Source organism: Pezoporus wallicus, unplaced genomic scaffold, assembly GCF_028554395.1.
Source record: "Pezoporus wallicus isolate ANWC-B61680 ecotype Strahan unplaced genomic scaffold, APGP_CSIRO_Pwel_v1 contig_8721, whole genome shotgun sequence".
NCBI classification, from domain to species: domain Eukaryota; kingdom Metazoa; phylum Chordata; class Aves; order Psittaciformes; family Psittacidae; genus Pezoporus; species Pezoporus wallicus.
The window spans coordinates 1631697-1652105 of record NW_026635692.1 but is presented as its reverse complement, the minus strand read 5'-3'; the positions used below and the strand labels follow the sequence as shown (position 1 = coordinate 1652105).

General features: G+C 44.7%; 1 protein-coding gene across 17 annotated transcripts in view; it reads right to left on the bottom strand.

The window, feature by feature from the left end:
• Positions 1 to 20409, bottom strand: part of BBX (BBX high mobility group box domain containing) — a 135153-nt gene that overhangs the window by 9309 nt on the left and 105435 nt on the right. For 13 of the 17 annotated variants that reach the window (XM_057397315.1, XM_057397314.1, XM_057397319.1 and 10 more), the window contains 5 exons: positions 16954 to 17034; positions 14094 to 15006; positions 12976 to 13114; positions 9740 to 9888; positions 2562 to 2648 (listed from right to left, as the gene is read on the bottom strand). In XM_057397315.1, coding sequence (XP_057253298.1) covers positions 2562 to 2648; positions 9740 to 9888; positions 12976 to 13114; positions 14094 to 15006; positions 16954 to 17034 — 1369 coding nt within the window. The remainder of the gene's footprint in view (positions 1 to 2561; positions 2649 to 9739; positions 9889 to 12975; positions 13115 to 14093; positions 15007 to 16953; positions 17035 to 20409) is intronic. The other 4 variants (XM_057397307.1, XM_057397308.1, XM_057397309.1 and 1 more) reach the window with 4 other exon arrangements.

The window sequence follows — 20409 nt, the reverse complement described above, 5'->3', positions numbered from 1 at the left end:
GGGACAGGTCCAGCTGTGCCGTGCTCCTGTCAGCCTTCCTAAGGCAGTGACACCCTCTCTTTAACGTATTCAGTTGCATTATTGTGTGCTCTCTGCTAGGAGCAGGGAATGTGGTATTTTCCTTGGCTGTATCTGTGTCTATAAGCACCTGCAAACTCATAATACGGTGATTTGCACTGGCCATACTGTGTACAATGTGGTCACACGGAGTCAAAATTCACTCAGATACCCAAAACCAGAGACAGACCCAGACAGCACGATCCAGTCACATCGAAACCTGCCTTTACTGCACTTTTCATCCTTCAAAACAGAGGCACACAGGCACACATACTTCAAGATGACAAAACACAACTCCAGCATGACCTCTGCTGACAGCAACCTTTCCAAGTACCTCCAGTTATAAGGCAATTCAACAAGCTCCTTCCTTCAGCAAAATTAACTCCATAAAAACCAAACCCACACACTCTGACTTGTGACTCATCACGGAAAGGAGCTGACATTTTCATTTAGTGTTTGATTCACTAAATCCTTGTGTATTCAAACTGAAATGAAGATGCTGGGTTCCCAGCTTGAACACTGCAGAATACGGGACAGCAGTGTCAGAGTTTAGGGCCTTGCTGCCCAGGAACTCATGAAAGGATGAAGTTACACAGGCAGCACATGATGGAGAGGCTGTACACCACCATACTCACACTGTGTTTGCTGATCAATGCTTTGCTTTTAGTGTCACTCCAGAGTAGGCAAGACCCCAGATTCTTTCCCTTCCGTATCTCAGAGGAAATGCAGCTCCCCAACAATACATATCTATATATCTATACCTATATATATATCTCATCCATTGTTTTTCCTTTGATGATTTCTATGTGAGCTGTGTTAAGTCTGGGAAGTTCCTCGTGTCTGTGCCTCAGTCTTTGGGAGGAACCTGGCAAACTGGCCCCACTCCAGCAAACGCAGGCACAACTTTAATGTTTGGACATGATGACATTATTCACTTGCTTAACTTCCAAGGACATGCTTCTGTGTCGTGCTGGAATGAGGCCAGGGTACTCAGCACTTGCCAGACTTGAATCTTCGATCGCAATACACACTTCACTTGCTATCAAAACAGGCTGGTTTCTTTTAATCCAGTGGAGGTTCTGACATTTTGTTTGGCCACATTTTATACCTGCACAGTTTAAAGTATTCGTATGTTTTACTCTATCATGTATTAAACACTTTCTGTCCCTTTTCCCACAGGAGAATTTAAACACCCATTTTTTCTTACTAATTTGCCTATATGATCTGTTAATAATTCAGGAACAAAAAAATATGAATGGCACCCAATAAAAGCTATGTTAATGTATGATGCCTTTCTCACATCAGCATGGAAACGAGACAATTACTTCTCATAAGTGACTCCCATAACGTGCTTGTTGTACAAATACAACCAAACAGAGCAAGTGAGTTCAAAGTATTTGCACCACTGAATGCAGCAGAGCTGGCAGAGCCTATGGGGGGAAACAGTGCAAGTGCACCACAGAGGACAGAAAACACAGCATGGGGAAAGGAGAGGAAGTGACATGGCCAAGCCTTATGGAAAGACACTGAGCACAAAGGTGGCTGGGGGAGCTGGAGACGGGGATAATAATTTCATTATCTTAGAGACAGATATGGATGGGTGGGGAGAAAGAAAAAAGGGAAGGAATTCATGGAGCTACCTAAATGAGCAGAAGAACCAGAGAGGCTCTTCCACACCACAGGGATAACAAGGAGAGAACTCCACTTGGAAGGCTAAGGGACAGCCTGGGCACCATAAGGTTAAAAACCCAGGAAAGGGCCCAGGGAAGCAGGCTCAGCTGCAATCCTGTCCACACTGCACACTTGGAAATGTCCTTCAGAGCTGGGAGTGCATAGGTATGCAGCACTATGATACTCTAATATGGAAAAGACTTTCCAGCAGGAGAGTGGGCAGAGCAAGCCCAGGACATAAAAACCTGCCAAAGTTACCTTCTACCTGTTATCTTACATGGAAAGCTGGTTAAGACTTCTTCAATAAGAACTTCTAGGTTTAGGTTCGTATTTCTGAGGTCTGGTGCAGAAACAAGCTCTTACATTCTGACCAGTTGCAGTCTGCAAGGTTCTAGAAAGCAGATCACAGGGAAAGGAAACAGGGACATGGATAAATACTCTGGCAAAGGAATAACTAATATGGTCTCTGATACAGAAGGGGTGGAGACAAGAGCAACCAAGGGACTAAGGAACTACAAGGTGTGGGACATAAAGAGCCGAGGGCCAACTGTAGTATTCCCCTTGCTTTGTCAGCTCTGCTGCATGGCACCTGGAGCAGGGACACTGTAATCTGGGGAGATGCCAAGTAAAACCTGAAAAGCATCATACTGGCATAACGTAGTATGAGCAACTGGAGCCAGGAGGTAAAGGTGTCAAAGCACACAGGGAAATAAGGGACCAAAGCAATCAAACACTGAAGAGAGCTGAGTAGCCTCTCCGTCTGGAAGCATCTCCCCGAGACTGAACTGAGAGAAACGGTGGCCCAAAACCTTATCTAAGCAGTGCACCAGTACCTGTGTCCGGAACATTAAGCTTCCTTCTGTGCTTACATTTGCTGACAATTTTGTAGAAAACGTTCTTTTTCTTAGCCTGGCATGAACCTACAGACAACATTAATGACACTTTTAATTAGCTGCGTTAAAGAGAGCGCAACAGTCACAGTAAGGATTATACTTATATTCTGCTATATAAGATGCCACTTTGGGGGGAAGCACAAAACCTGAGCCCTTTCCAGAACAGGCTCTGGAGGCTTTCAGCAAGGCTGTACCTCAACCCATGAGCTCCCAGTGCTTTAGTGCACAGAAAGCATTTTGGAGAACGATGACCTTAGGAAAGCTTAGCCATACAGTGTAACAAGGGGGTTGAGACACGTACTGGGTTTGGCTGGAAAGGAGTAAACTTTGCTCATAGCAGCCTGGATGGTGCCGTGTTTCAGACCAGTGACTAGAACAGTGCTGGTAGCACACCAATGTTTCAGTCACTGCTGCACTGTGTCTGCAGAGCATCAAGCATCCCATGCCAGCGACAAGGCTGAGAGTGTGCGAGAGGCTGGGAAGGGACACAGTTGGGACAGCTGACTCACACTGACCAAGAGGTGGCTCATACCATATAATGTCCTGCTCAGCAATAGAACTGGGGAGAGTTTACTCCAAAGCAGCCATGGCTGTGCATCAGTTTGTTGGTGGTGAGTGCTGGCTTTTGCATCACTCGTTTCCCCTGCTCCTCCCTGCACTTATGAAACTCTCTTTACCTTGACCCATGAGGGGTTTTTTCTTGCTTTGCCCTTCCAATTCTCTCCCCCGTGCCACTGTGGGAGGGTGAGCAAACGACACGATGGGGACTTACCTCTCAGCCAGGACCAACCCACCACAGGATGCAAGAGTTACCTTTGCCTTTTTGGTGACTAGAAACGAGTTTAGACTAAGTGCAGAAGTAAAAGCTCCCAGAGGAGGAAGGAGAGGTTATGCCCAGCTCATGGTATCACTCCTGCTTTGATAGCAGAGTCTTTACTAGCAGTAGTTAGAAGCCGTCTTATGTGACATCAGACCACAAAGTGTGTCATTAGCAGAGATCATCAAGAAGCTATCATTTGTCTCCCTAATGGGATAAACAGCGATACAACAGCAACACAGACCAAAGGTGTAACAGATGCATAATCCCTACACTGCAAAGCCGTTTTTATGGAGTTACTTTTCAAAAACCACACTTCAAAACCTTATTTCCAAAGGCAGAGCAGGCAAGCAAGCCTTCAGGCTAGCTCAGAACAGACCAGCCCAAAACAGAAATAAGATGCACTGCAGGTGACAACAGAGGGTGTCCTTCCCATCTGCAGCTGACTTGGAACAGGATTCTACCCACCACAAATACCAGCCTCCTCCACTCCTCATCCTTAAGAGGAACTGGACACACACATTGTACTGCTGAGACACTGCGATCAATGTAAGTCCACACCATGCATCTGCAGTTGGCCATCACTGACAACAAACCAAATAAAGTCCAAGAGGACACCATCTCAGGCACCATCAGCTTGAATCTCAATAGCTTTACTAGAACTTGCACAGAAAATATCAGACAGCTCAAGAGAAGAGGCTATATTCACTCACACTGATACAAGGGTCATTCTGCACACTTTACAAGAGCTTCCCGAGTACGGCAGAGCTGGATAAGCAGTCTAGTGCCAGGGAAATGAAAATGCAATCCAAGGAATGAAACAGCTCAGGCAGGTTGATGGAAACCCTAAGGGAAAAAACGCCTGAGCTTTCCTGAAGACTAAGGTCAAACACTTCGCTGACATCACAGACAAGTCTTCCCACACATGTGTCTGCCTGTGGACCTGTTAACTACATGATTCTTATGCCATGTATTTAACTAGCAAACTAGTGACTTTTGCAGGTGCCTGGAATAAGCAACGTGTTGCACAGCATCACAGAAGTCTCCATTTCTACAGCTCAACCTGCACCCCACAGACCATTTCAATCAGTATCACAGACTGTCAGCCAGTGTCAGCAAGTACTCTAAGCAGAGTAACAGATGAAAAACTCACACAGAGATGACAAGCATCATCATAAAGAAGGGAACACGTGCCTTTCATCTGAATACCATCCAAGGCACCTAGTCATAAGCTTGTAACTGTGACGTGCGGGGTCTCCTACATGTCACAGATGTAGTAGGGTCTCCTACTTGAAGGCACACACCGTAGGCTAAGAGCTAAATAGGTCACCATGTCATAGTGGGACCTAAGAATGTAACTTCTGACTCCATGAGCATTTCATCCATGCTCCCTGCCTGAACTACTTAGAATGAACTAGAGCACATGCTCACTGTCCTCTGTCAAAAGCCAGATTACAATCCCTCTCACATACAAATTGTCTAATAATTACTGAATAGGTGGCTCTTCAAACACGGCCACATCCCATCCTGCCTTTAGATTAATGCCTAAGCCAATGAACTGCCAAATACAGGATCTCTGCCCAGCATATTCAGGTATAAAGCCCAGTGGTTTTAACAGAAATGAACTGAACTAAACCAGTATGGAGAAGGCAAAATGTAATCTGGACTGGAGAGGACATGTGAGTGTAAGAAAGGGGGCATTCCTGACATCACGTGCTGCTTTTGGCTGGAACAGAGTTAAAAGCCCCTTTCAGGCTCTCACTAGCAGGTGCCCCTGGGCCACAGCTTAGGCACACTCACCCACGCAGGAGTTTACAGGGTGGATGGCTGAGCTACATGTGTTTAATGGGGACAGGAGGCAGCGAACAAATGCCACTTGTCAGCATTCAATCCAGAGAATATCGGTGCCTGAAACACCTGACTAACCTAAAAGGCTTGCGATTAGGCAGTGGACCTGCATGTGATTTCCTGCTCAAAAGCTGAGAAAAACTTTCAGTGTTAGTTCACTTGCTATTATAGAGCCATCCTCAAAGTCCTTTCTTCCCCATCATTCTCTATTGGAAGTACTCTGTGGCTCTTCCTTTCCCTAGCACTTCAGCAGTTGCCACAGGATTTAACCACCTGCTCATTCCTGGCTTGTCCATTGTACTCACTGAGGGATTTCCTCCTGGGAAAAACTTGCTACAGCCAAAGGCAGCTGCCTGGGGAAGCAGCAGGCAAGAAAATGAACCCAGCATCCATAATGGAACCATTCCTGGGCGCATGCCCCCTCTGCTCTCACAAAGTTCCCTATGTGCAAGGGCCAGATCAAACAGAGAACACTTCAACACGATGGTAAGAAAAGCAGGACAAGCAGACTTGTGCATTTCTGCAACTTCCAGGAGGAAAAGGCTGTATTTTTAGGTTATGATCTTTGGAACATTGCAGCATGCCATCATCTCCAGGCATCTGAATGCTTTGAACCAAGCCAAACCCCCCTCGTCAAGCTAAAGACCGAGAGGAATGCCATAAAGAAGCATCCATTTTAAGCTGATGCTTTCCTAGTCCCAGAGGCCACAGACAAAAAAAGAACTCCAGACATTCCCTCTCCCAAATCAAACCACTCTGCATTCCTCTCCTTGCCTTCCCCAAATGAAAGCTTTAGGGAAGTGCATAAATGAGCATTTCTTCACAGCACAAGGCAGAAATAATGACTATGCCTGTTGCTCATTTTTGCATACAAAACTGCATTAGTGACTCACTGCAGACTTGTGTGCGGTGGGATGTTTTGGCACATATGCCATTGGAAAGAAGGGGGGGGAAAAAGAAACCAGTCACAGCTCCAGCAAATGTCGGAGCAAGCCATCTGCACAAACCCAGGATAGATGTATTTTGCAGCCATTTTGTGACATTATGATAGTAAATGCACACTCCCAGCTCAAAACGCTTGAGGTAGGATTTGCCAAAGCACTGTGGCTTGCTCAATCCTGCTCCCATGATTTCCAGTGGGAGCACAATCTGCACAATGTGGAAAGCTCTGGGGGGAAAAAAACTTGTCTCTCATGTAAGAAAGCTCAAGTTTTCCCTTATACATGTGGATGTGAAACAGCTTTCTTGCTATAGGGTTCTTCAGGTGGTTTTACATGAAAAGAACTGGCTGAAGGGAGGACTGGACGTTAAGTGCAATGGAAGGAGTCAGCGGGCACTGATTTCATGACAGCCTTGGCTGTTTGGCTTAGTTCAGGCCTCCTGCACACACACGTTAATGGCATTTGACAGAAAATCGATCTGGCCCCATTTATTCCCAAATAAATCATACTAAGGCAAACAGCCCTGCTTAGGGGTAGAGACAGGGGGAAAAAACCCCAACCCAACCCTTCTCATTTTTATTGACCTAACATCCTAAGGAAGTTTCAGGGTGCAGCATCCCAACCTGTTTTCCAAACTGGAAATGTACTTCAGTGGGCACTGATCTGCACAAACCGAGTCTTTGTCTGAGAACTGAGAAGTTTATGAGCCTGCATATGCCTGTTCAGAAAAAGCAGGGAATGACTTTAAAGAGTGTTTTACTAAACCTACCCAGTGACTATTACCTGTTGTTTGGAAACACACAGAGGCCCCAGCCACTAGTAAGCACTATTTGTGATGGGTATCTCTTCCAATTACCTTACAGACAGAGACAACCCCAAGGAAGAGCAAAGCAGCAAAAGCATCTCCACATGACACAGTAATGCAGGGCAATGTATTCTCTCCCATACCCATAAAACTACACTGACCCATAACAGTTCATGCTCATCACATTGAAAGAATACGATTTATTTTATCTATTTTTTTAAATCTGATGGTGTAAAACCCCTGAAAATTCAGAAAACCCAGACCCATTCCAAACTCTATCATTTTGCAGAACATCTGCATTTCCTGCAACACCTGCAGAAGCCTCGTACGCTTAACACCTCTGGAGGTCAGTATTCTCCAACTGTCTTTGGACTCGCCACAGCTCACAGGGAAGCCAAGAGCATGACAAGGGTAAATGGCCTGTCAGTACACCACAAGTTAAACTGAGGACTCAGCTTCATGAATGTTTGGCCCACGTGAAACAGTTTCCCTACTAAGCTAGTAAGCTTGCTTGTATGTAATTTGGTTTCATTTCAAACCCATACCTTGCATCCTAATCTGAAGCATCCTAACAGAAGAAACCAAATTAAACTCGATCCATTGCCATGGAATATTTAGTTCTTAGCAACCTTTCTTTTCCTAAAGAAAAATGGTATGTCTGAGATCTGCTCAGCCGCCTCTTGAGAGCTGAACTTCACTCTTGAGGGAGCTGGAATGACTGACACAAGCTGACAGCTTGCCCAGCTAACCTGAGTGAATTCAGCATCCGTTGAAATGAGGAGCAGGTATCAGTGGCTCCATGTGGATTTAGTTCCGGGCTGCCGTGAGATGTTCGCTACACAAACAGCACGGCACTATCACACATTCCTGCCCTGGGGCTGCTTGTTGCAACCCCACAACTCCGCTGGTAAACAGTCACATGCACTTTTCCACCATCTGCTCCAGTGCAAAGTCAGCTGGCTGATTTGGAAGAGCCCTTGTTGTTAACCAGAGGCAAATGCTTCATGGCCTCCTAAACAGGCTGTGCCAGAAGTACTTATACCAGGCTTGGAACCTGCCTGCAGTTATGCTTCTCACCTTCCCTTGAGACATAGCCCAATATATTCCAAAGCTTTTCAAGTGATGGCAACAAGGATAAAAATTCAGCTCCTGTGCATAAACTTGGCCAAAAGCAGAATGTGGCTCTGGGATACCTGACTCGAGGTACCATTTTAGCGTACCATTCCCAAAAAAACAGGGTCTGCAAGACTTGTAGACGTACAGACACCTGAACACGTAATTGCTGCAGCAAGAGATCCAAAGAGCTGCTACAGCTTCAACTGCCAGAACATGGTAGATGAGGAGATCTTGCTCCCAACAGATGTTGCTTAATTAACCATTGTACTGTCATGCTGCAGAGCAATTCATTCATGCTTGCTGAAGAAGAATACATACCATACAAAAATGAAAGGCATCCGAAGTCAGAATTCACTTGGTATCAGCACAAGTCTAATTCTGCAAAAGTGCCTGCTCCACGTCTAATTATATAAATACAAAAATCAATACCAAAATTGGCATGCACTAGAAAAGAACAGCTGCTCAGCCCTGCATACCCTAATGCGATTATTTGTGAAGTATTCAAAAGGCACAGCTCTAATCCAGGGTCACCTGGCTCACGTAGCCATATTAGATGTGAAAACCTGGCCCTCAGTGAAACTAGCACAGCAGCAGCAAAGGAAACCAGCTCCACATTGTGAACTGGGCATAATGAGGGTTCTTTTGAGCATCCCTTTTTGTCTTGTAGAATTACTGGTACGTCGTTCCTTCATTTTGTGATGCTTCTGTACCGCATGCATACATCAGTATCTCTGCCACAGTCTAAAAGTAGTTTTCCCTATGGCATTCTCACTTCTTTACCACCTCTGCACCACAGGGTGTTTGTATATAAAACAGCCAAATGTGCCATGAGTTTCTCCGAGAGCCTCAGCAATGGAGCTGGGTATGGAATTGGCTGTCCTATCCCCTAACCTTCTTTCTCATGTCAGAACATTTTTGCTCCAAACTTATGACAGTTAAAATCTTGATTAGAAAGAAAAGACAAAAAAGGATCAAAATGTTTCATTCAGAGCCCTCTGGCCTCATGTTTTAATCTGAAGAGCCTAAAATTACAGTGAAATGCAAACTGGCGTAAAATCATGCTTTGAAAACTGTCAAAATGTAACCTGCTGATAATCTGCCATTTTTCCCCCCATTTTCTCCTGGGAAAACCTGTCAAATTCACTTCCTTCACAAACAGTCACATTTTTTAACAAATTAGTTTGCTAAATTTTCTGATAAACACTGGGGAGAAATTTGATACGTTAAATTTTTGATACATTGTATTTTTTGATAAATATCTAAGTTTTTGATAAATTAGTTTGCTACGAGAACTCTGTTTCTCATACAGACATTTCCATGTCTAATACAGACGTTTCTATGTCTCACATAGACATTTCCACGTCTCATATAGACATTTCTCGTGCACAGCCTCCAACCAGTTCCACTCCGTATGAAGATCATGACTACAGCCTGAACACTGACCCAGGTGAGAACCAACTAACCTCAGTGCTACCACTTTTCTTCCTCAACTTCCTGCTTTTCACACATAACAGCAAAATAAGAATGCGTAATTCCTGGGCTTGTCATAGCACTGCTGTTGCTTAGGAATGTATTGCACATGGTACTTTACCTTTGTTGGATTTTGGATGTTCGGAGGAGCCACTTCCAACCTTCCTCTTTTTCCTTGGAACAGATGAATTTTTCCTGTCAAAGGTAATAGGACTGTATTGAGGGAGGCTGTTGAATTTCTTTTCAAATTCTTCTTCCAACTTTGCTAAGCTAAAAAGGGGAAAGAGGTAAGCGCACACACACCGTAAGCATCAAACTAGTACATATCATGCCAACTTTGGGATGAGAACGTACACTCTAGCTTCTGCTTGTGTAACTCAGTGCAAGCTGATTACATTAGTTGCGTATATTAAAATTAGAATAAATAAATCAACGTCATATTGGTGACATTTCGCTCTGATTGCTGCACAGCCTCATAAAGGAGATTTGCCTGTTCTGCGAGGGGAATGAAGAAAGACAATAAAACCACAATAAATAACCAAACCAATAAAGTAACTTCATATAAAAGTCCTGACATGAGAATGAAAGCAACAATTTAAAGCAGAAGAAAAAATGCCAAACTATTCAATCAGCTGGAGATATTCTAACCCCTGGTGCTCTGGGTGGGAATTAGCTTTATATTTGTTCTGGGGGATTGTATTTTCTCCCCTCATATTTCATTGTTGCGAGATGAAAAATGCAACCATTTCCTGCTCTCATGTAACCCAGCATTCCTCATACTTCAGCCCAAACTGAATGACTGTAACTAGACCACCTGCAACTCCAGGGTACCGCAGACAGGGTACTACTGCTCCTAACAGCCAGGTGGAAACAAACCACTCAAACAGGATGGCATGGAATTCCTGGCTGTAATGACTACACTGGCCTATGTAAGCCCTCTGTTCCAGTGAACTTCTGCAGCCAGGCAGGAGCATAGGAAGGAACTGTGTTTTAATAGAAGTCAGTGTGATCAGCTAGGCAGATTACAAAATAGCACCATCGATGACAGGGGAAAGATGACATTTGCTGTTAGTCCTTTACTCTGTTTGCTATGGAAAACCTGAACTTGACTGAAGTTGTCAGGACTGTTAGAGGGACGGCCCTTACACACCGTACACTTGGAAGTGTCACAAGAAACCCAGCATTTCTCTCTGCTTTCTGAAGGAGCACTTCAAACAAACTGCATTCTGAAAGCTCTGGTAGGCAGAACGATATTTCAGTTTATCTCTGTAGTCATTAGCTCTTTCAGTAAGCCATCACATACCTTAAAATAGACCCTTAGCTCTTGGCAGACTATGTGCACGATGGGGTTGGTTTGTGGTTTTGGGTGTTTGTTTGTTCGGGGTTTGCACGGCTTGTTTTGCTTTGAAACCACAAAGATACCTGATATGAGTGGTGCTTGGTACTGCTACCTCCCTCTTCCATGCGGATGTTCCCTGACAACCACCAAGAAAGCTGATGTGTCCTAACACCTCTCACGCAATTCCATCCTCTGCCACAGCTCTTCTCCCACAGCCTGCTTCCAAGGGCATATAAGGGGCTATTAGGAAGGTTCAACCCTGAAAGCAGAGGAGCTGCCATCCTGGCTAGTACCTTCTAGCTGGTGTGACATGGAGGCAGTGCAGAGTGCTGCTATCACTATCTTAACATCAATCAGTAAAACAAAATTCACGTCGTCATGAACGTTCAGAGCATCTCATGAGCCTGGTCAGACACACGTAGCTGAGCTGAGGCCTTTGTACCACACAGACTAGCCCTGCCAGGAGATACACAGAGGCAGAGTGCTGCTTGGCAAAGGAGTGGGCTGTGCATGGACTAAGCACACCTGACAAGGACCATGAGGGAAGTGTGGGCAACTGCTGATGGACAAGGTAAGAGGATGGGGAGAAAGACATTCATTCCAAAGGTGTGAGACACTCCCTCCCACCAAAGAAATGAGGCTGAAAGGTGATGCTGAAGGGAGAAGAAAGAGTTAAAGAGGAGCAGGCAGAGGTAAAAATGGCTCTTCAGGTCGCCAGATCACACAGTGCAAGGAACAGGGGTAACGGATACCTACAGCACTTAACGCTCCTCCACAAACCACTGATTCTGCCTTCACTAAGTTCACTAAATAGTGATTAATAACTTAATCAAGAATGGAGACTGTATTTTCCCCATTCAGCCAGCTAATGATGGTAGAACAGCATTTGTCAAACGAATTATTTACCCCATTTTCTGAGCTACTTTGAACAAATCATTTGTAACTACACCGGGTTTTGGCTAGGAGAGGCATTCGGTTTTCACACCATTTGGTGTGAAAAGTTTTCAATCGTTCCATTTGAACTCAAAAAACATTTACATGACTTTTATGCAACGCACTAAAAACACAAGAAGCGTTCCATCGCTTTTACTTGACTATTCCAAGCAGATAAGACTTCGAGATATTAACCAATTTAGTATCTTTGCTGTAAATTGAGCTGCAACTAAATTCACATAAACTCAGTTATTAAAAAGGCCACCACCACGAGCCTGCAGAACAGAAACATTATGACTTTAAAGCATGAAGTGTGAAAAATCTACTCGTTTGTAATTCATTTTCAGCCTCTGAATTTAGATAATGGGAAGTCTTCAAGAATTTGCAGTAAGCATTTGCTAAGCAGATTTACCAACTCCGCCTGTAGTTAAATCAACCTGTAATACTCTGACGAAGACTGCTATTAATGCACTAGAAAAGTGATTCTGTGTAGCCTTGCTAAATTTTAATGCATTTGTAATCATTAATTATTCTTCTGATATATTTAATGCACATGAAGGGTTTAAGTATCTTTTCTTTACAATGGAAAAATGAGAAGTTTATCATAATTATTTGCCGATATGAGAACATTGTTTATTCTTCCTCTATAAGCAATCTCTCCAAGCGGGCAAAGAGATGTGTTCTTTCTAGTCTAATTCTGTTTATGACAATTGAACACCTACACAGAAGCTTAAACACCACTTCTGAAGTGCTCTGAAAAGGTAAGTAACCTTCTTCATCATCTCTTGAGTGGGTAAATATTGCACCTTTGTTTCCCCCACCTTCTTAAGGTGAGCACATGTCACTCAAATCTGTTTACAGTAGTGTAAAGCAGGGAAGATCTCAAAGGAATTACTTTGATATATGAGTACCAGGTATGTAGAGCATGACTCAGCCCAGGAGGGTTTGTAGTTTTCAGGAATTCTGTATGTAATTGTGATTATTTGGGTGCTGGATGCAGTTCACTCAGCTGCAGAGGAGGATTCATTCTTAGGTTACCAGGCTGACCTAACTAGAACTTAGAGGAGCGTTAAATTGCAACTTACCCAAAAACAAACTCTTCCTTTGGCCTAGGCCTTTTCAGCTTTTTGTTCCCACTTGTCCCACTTTGGGAAAAAGCCCAGTTTTCTTCACTCCAGCATCCTTCATGATCTGAGGAGTTGCCTTTTCCTGAGCTTCTTTTTCCTGGGATGAAGGCAGAAAATTGTTTCTCATCTTCAGAAACATGTGCCAGAACAATGTGGCTCATAAGGAACTTGGGTACCCGTTCAGTACTGAAACCTATGGTGCTTGAATGTCTTGAAGGGGTTACAAAATATTTATCTATTTCCTTTAAACTGGATAATGATGATATTGGCAACCATACTCCCTCTCTCCCCCACTCCCCACCCTTTTTCATACTACCTGTGAAATCAGATCTCTTGAGGTATAAAGGAGGAGAGAAAGATAAGTAGATTTACAGTAATAAACCTCCCTAAATTACAAGCATCTTTTTCTTGTCTGACTGTTCTAATTAAACACCTACTAACTAGGAACACACATTTCAGGGCATCTCACGGAAAGCTTTCAGAAATCATCTCAGATTCATCCTTCCACAAGGTAAACAGTTCTTGCTCTTTACTAAACCTACCCAGTGACTATTACCTGTTGTTTGGAAACACACAGAGGCCCCAGCCACTAGTAAGCACTGTTTGTGATGGGTATCTCTTCCAATTACCTTACAGACAGAGACAACCTACAGCGAGCCAACCGAACCAAAAGCACAACACATTTGCCTCTTGTAGGACCAAGCACTATGCTCACAAACCACATGAGCTGTTTATATAGAAACAAGCTATTTGTTAGGGGTTGCGCACCACACAGGTCCTGCATGGATCTATCAGCAGAGGTTGACAAATTAACCAACAAAGCCTTTGGTCAAAAAGCTCCATCACAGATCATGAAAGACAAAAAAGGAGAGGTTAAGAGTTTGGGAGGTAAGCAGAGATGGCAGGACCCACAGAGTCCTTCCCCTCCACCTGCCCCCAGCATCCCGGGTGACCAGAAACAGCATTCCCATCACACGCTGCTCAAGCTCCACCATAAACACAGCCTTTGGCCTTTCCTCCCACTCCAGGCAGGCTTTCGTGGTTCTGCTGTAAATGAAACACTCAAAGCCACCCACCTCTGTCCACGTTGGCACGCAGAGATGTGAGCATGCCCTCTGACACCAGAGTTTTATAAAGAGCACCTTTGCAAGATCTCTCCGATTTCCTGGAGCCACAGGTTTCTATCTTTTTAACACAGTCACTGTCCTCAGTTTTGACCTGTTCTGGTAAGCTCTGGGGTACCACCTCCTCTGTCGGGGTCAGTGGCTCCGCTTTAATGTTATCGGAAGCCTCACACGGCTCTTCCTTGCTGGCTGCAATACTAAGGAAATCGGGAGGCTTTGATTCTTTGGTGGTCTCCGGGGGTTTCTCCTTTGACGTTTTCTTGTCTTTCGACTTCACTTTTTTCTTTGGTGATTTGGAATCCAACGTGCTTTCCTTCACAGTTGAGGCAGGACGGGGTTTTTTGCGGGGCGTTTCCACCAGTCTCTCAGCCCCCCAGTCCCCCTTGGCCACGGCTTCAATCGTGTACATGACACTCTCAATGTCCGACTCGGAGGACTGCCTCTTTTTACAGGCTTTCTTGGGGGTGGATTTCTCATTTGTGTGCCGCTCCAACTTACTCTTTTTCTTCTTCTTCTTGATCTTTTCTGGCTTTAGCCCGAGGATACCCATGTCAGCTAGTGAGAGCTCTGGAGAGCAGCACATGTGATCCTTCGTGCTGTTGTTTCTCTCAAAAGGACTATTCTCCATCGAGAGACTGGTAAAATCTCTGCACTTTGCAGTTTCCGATTCCTCAGCTTTCGCCTCATCCCGGTTTTGCATTCTCTTCATCTCTATTTGTTCTGGTTTTCCTTCACAGGAGTCTTTTATCGTTTTCTCCAGTTCTGCTTCCATTTCCTCTGGAACTTCCCCTCTCACATCTTCGGGTGCTTCCACTTTTGTTTTCCCAGGTTCTTTCACTTTTACTCCTTCTGAAGCAAGGCACATCTAGAAAGAGTTTAAACACAGTCCCATGAAACAAACACCAGCTGTTAACATTACTTACCTACATTATCGGGAGCATTATACAGGGAATCTCTCTGGCATCCTAGGCTCAGGAAAGCAAACTATGCTAAAGGACAGTACTGAAAAACACGCTGAAGCCCTACTGAAACTGATGCAATGACAGCTAAGTGCTAGAATAAGGCTGGCGGGTTCTACTGCCCTAATGGAAAAAGACTCCAACTATCTCAGTGGTGTTTCCATGATCATCCAAGTGCCTTTTATACAACCTTGAAACCCACTGCCAGATAGATTTTCAGAGTACCCCGAATGGAACAATACGCTATTTCTCACTTCTCAAGACAAGCTACTTGAAATCGCACATCCATACCCACTTCAGCTCCCAAATGTCACTATACACAATCTTTTCCTCCATTTTCCAAAGGGCCCTGAAGGAGAGGGTGAAAGAAGTTAATTGAATCTCAATAATGAAGACTATTTTCTTTTACTTGAATGTGCAAAACAGTTTGGAAGGTAGCAAAAAAGCCTTCCGAATCTTCTCATGTCACAGACTTTATTTTGCAAGGAACTGCAAAGCAGCAGTCGTTGCCATGGTTATCTCCTCCTGGAGATAGCATTAATGGAAACCAAACCCCTCACACTGTCTGAGGAACAGCGGTATTAAAATATGGGCTATAAAAGAGGTCCTCAAACTGCCATGTTCCTGAAGCTCTGACTTGGGAGATCCTCTTGCCAACCAACCAGCCACCTGGAGCAAAACCAGATGCAAGAGGCTTGCTCTGAACCAGACATCAGGAGTGCCCCTATCCCACAGCTCAGCCCATGGCCCACGTGGTCAGTATGGACGTACCCTCCACACCAGTGTGTTATATTCAGGTCGGTTTTAGATGTCTCAAATTGGCAAGGCAATATTCCCTTGCCAACTAAAATATCTCTCACACCCATATAGGTATGGGCATAACACAGTACGCTTCTGAAATGCCTGCTGCAAAGGGTAAAAACTCCTGCTCTGGTTCAGGTCAAGCTAGGCTGAGCACTGGAAACAGTGGAGAATGGGCAGCACAGTGTCTATTAGGAAGCAGAGGAGATTATGCAGACGAGAACCCCACAAACTATGCTGAGATGGGTTCCTGGTACTTAAGGTACTTCTGTGACATGTTACTGCACTGCAATGTAGAAACAGCCTGTGATTTTCAGGAGCTAAAGGTAAGCCTTTAAACTGCAGCTCACTGGACACTGATAGTATTTTGTCAACTCAATCCACACCCCCCTCACCAATGGTTTTTGGTTTTCTCTTTTATACCTTTGCTTCTGCATGAGCAAACAGAACAGAGGGCTGGGGATGTGGCTACGAAGAAGTGACTTCTGTTTTGTGAGTTCTTTGCAATTTACAAGCAGCTTAGAAGCAAAGGGAATGCAATATTTCAGTAGGCAGCCATGGCTTTTAACTGCTCCCAGAAGGAGGATGTGCTGAGAGTATCACAGCAGAGTGTCAACGGAAGTTATTGAGCACTTCAGAAAACAGTAGGCATGAAAAGCAAAAAATCAATGAAGGCAACTAATAACCCTCCATAGGAACTTGTAATGGCAATACCCTCACTGAGGAACAGACTAACCCGGCCCCCTCTCTCAGCTCCTTGAGCCCCCCCACCAAAACCAGTCGAAATCCCAAACCCTAGAACAAGTTGTTTAAACTGGAAAGCTCCTTTGCTACCAGGAACTGGTACGGCCTCTCAGAAGCCCTCAAGCTGATGGTTAATTCAGGCAAACCTTCACTTGTGGCACCCAAGCCACAATAATTTATGCTTCTATAAGCAATAGGCTAATTACAAGTGTAGCACTGTTCCGCCTTCCAGGCTGCGGCAATCAACATCACTAACTTCTCCGTCCCACTGCACCTGTGGTAATTAGTCACCAGTGTTTTAATACTACCTCTGCCAGCTGAAATAACGCTGATGCTCCACATTGTTTTGTTAAATCAGAAGGAACCGAATGCGATGTATTTGAAGAAATCTAAAGGAAAAAAAAAACAGAGGGGGAGAAAAGAAAACCATTATTTCACCAGCATAACTCTTTCGTGTTTATCAGACAACTTCTCAATGGATTAGTTCCTCCCTCTTCCCAGAATTCATTCATGAGATTACTACATTGAAAAAGAAGCGCAGACCCGTGCACGCTGTTACGGATGAAACCTGCTCCACCATTGCTCCGGTGGATAAAAGCACCAGACACCAAAGGCTATTTGCAGATCTGGGGATCTTCTTGCCATGGCTCCCCTTGCAGGGCAGGATGAGCTGAAGCACCTGCGCTCTCACACACGAGCAGATGTCAGCAGCTAAATACCAACCTGCACCAGCAGGCAACCCAACTGGTGGTGGTTTTGAAGGCTCAGTTGGACATCTGATGCACAACTGAAGCTCTAGGGACCGGGGAACTACAGTGCTTACAACCTGTTAGCTCCCCCTATCCCCCCCCAGACTACAGTTCCCATTGCTCCAAACCAACACTGGCCAACAAAGTGGATTTTGCAGAAATCAACCCATCCTTGCCACGGAGGAAATGAACATCCAGGGTTAATGATGCTGCCTCCTGGAAGCTGCAGCTCTTCACAGCACCTCTCAAGTGTTACAGCTCAGGTCTCCAAAGTAACCCCCGTGCCTTGTGGAGGTGATGCAGAGCCCCACAGCGCTGCTTCCCTGCACTCCCCTGCCTCTGCTCTGACTGATAAAGACAAAGCATGCATTTAGGCACAGCAAGAAACTGAGCAGAGCTGATAAGCAGCGGCCTCCCAGGCGTCAGCCTGCAGCGCGGCTGCTCCAACCGCTTTAGAAACTTCAGCTATCTTCTACAAAATTCAGTGAATTCCTAACCCACTTCTGCGTTTTATGCCTTCACCATCTGTGAAATGCTGTGAAATATCACAAAGGAAGGCACAGGGAAGGGGGGCTGGAGGGGGAAGAGATAAAACTGGTTAATCCCCATAGCAGAGAGATGAAGGAGGAGCAGAGCAGTGTGATGTGCTGAAGCAGACAGGATCCCACGCGCCAAACCCCTGCCATGCCAGCAGCACGGAGACAGCAGTCTGGTCCCCTCCGGTGCACAGCATCTGTGGTTTGGAGCTACAGCGCCACGGCACGTGTGTCTGCCAAACGAACTTGCAAGCCTAAGACACCCTTGAGGTGGTAACGAACACAATTTATTTGGGATGCTCCAAACCAGGTCCTGAACTGCTATCTGAAGACTGCAGCTGAATCTCTCACATCTCATTTATCCAACTGCAGTCCAACACTACAGATACCACTTATCTCCAAAACTGGAAAGAAATAAAGGCCCTACAAGAGTTAGCAGCCAGCAGGATGTGCTTTGCACATGTGCCATGCTTTTCTCCGTTTGAATCAGAGCCTTTAACATTCATTTTGTATATTAAATCAGGTTTGTGGGAACCTGAACAGCCGCTGAGAGATCACAGAAAGGCGCCCAACATGCAAACATCACACTGCCAGCTGCCCTTTTTCTGCCAGCTGCCATACAAACTCTGTGGACAAGCATCAGTGAACCCTCCAATGAGGGCTCCACAAGCTTCATCATATCACAGCTTTCAATGCTGGCTTCCAAAAGTCAAGCTGCACCCAGCAGCAGCCTTAGCCCAGCACAGCCCTACTCAAACCCTGCTGCTGTCTTGTAAGAGGTACCTGAAAAACTTCTGGTGTCCCTGACTAAATACTACCAGCCTTTTTGCTGTCCCAGGGCTGCAATAGCCAAATGCCCTTACGGATCACTGACCACAATTAGGTGTAATCACCCCTGCATAAGCACTGCTGACAACGCAGCACACACAAACTGCGAGGGACTGTCTGCAGGGTAAGGCAGGTTTTCCTCCACTCATGTAAGTTCCTATAGAGTCAGATGGTAGCATTACTACCTATGGAACAAGGCATGAAATAGTTTTATTTCAGGGCTTCCAATCTCTGTCTTTTTTTCCCCCAAGAGATATTAACCTCACTACAGCAAGAATATGTGGCTGGATGGGAGGAAGGAGGGGGCAAACCCCCTGTATGAGTAAGGTGCTAGGATCCTCCCTTATTTACCTGATTACAGCATGTTATCTTCATCTTTAATCATCAAGAATAGCATCTGCACACCAAGCCTCAAAGGTTTTTGAGTGATTAATCCGTACCAAAGAGGAGACCTCTACAGGGCTGTATTTAAGACTCACAGAGAATTTCTAGGACTTTTGGGAAACCTGACCTAGTATTCATAGCCTTCTGGAGAATAGATATACACATTATCCCACTGTGATGCTAACTGGTATAAACCTACTCTTGAAAACTGGAAGAGTGCAGACTTCCCACAGTGCTTCACCAGCTCAGGATTGGACAACTGGGAAGTATTTGATGAGATCTAGGTTTTAAATGAACAGAGGAGAAAAATATTTCAGTGGCACACAGGAAAGACAGAAATGAAGGGAGAAAAGTAACGAAAAAACCAAGGAGTCAGTTAAATCGGTTAAGATTCTTCTGGCAGAAGGTGCTACTTCATGGAAGTGTTTCACGTACCATCCATGAAACACTTAACAGGCTTTTAGGTCAGTAGGATACAAGCAAACACTGAATTTCTTCCTTAGATGAGGCTCATGGATTCTCTTCTATGTTTGTATTGCCCACAGCTAATAATCTCTCATGCCGTGCGTTTCAGGTGACTAAGTGAACAAGACATACCTGTTGTGTAAAAGCATGAACGACTGCGGTAGTCAAGGTTAAATAACCTGCTCCTTGAAAGCCTGAACAGTATTTCCTATTTGGTTAAATACAGAAGAGGACCGTTTGTCCTCAAGGGCACTTCATTTTTCACTTTCTTTAGTTAGAAAAAAGAAGGAAGACCTGACATCTGGAGATCAAATCCAGCCTTCTACATAAGATGCTGGTGTGCCAGCACTAGTGCTGAGTAAATTCCTACCACTCCACTTCAGGGAACTGCTTTTACAGTCAGGTTTTGTCTGACCTGCTCCCAAGTGCAGCCTGAGTTCATCAACACAAGAATTCATCGTTATTGCACGTATGTGATCTTTTTTGGCATGGGGCTACATGGTAGTATTTGGAAGCCCTGAAAAGCCCTAAGATCAGGAGCAAGACCACCGGTGTGTCCGTGTCATCTGCCTCATCACAAAAATCATGCTTATGACCATGATCTTTCAGATGCAAAAACTGCCACCTTAGCCTTTATGTTTAATGTGGTTCTTTGGAACTGGATCATTTGACGAGTTTACTTTGCAGTTGTCAAGGAGGTTCATTACACCCCCAGCCCCCACCAAAATCCAGGATAACCATTTTACTGCAAACTGTTATAAAATACAGTGCCAAATACTTCATTAATAATCATCAATAACAA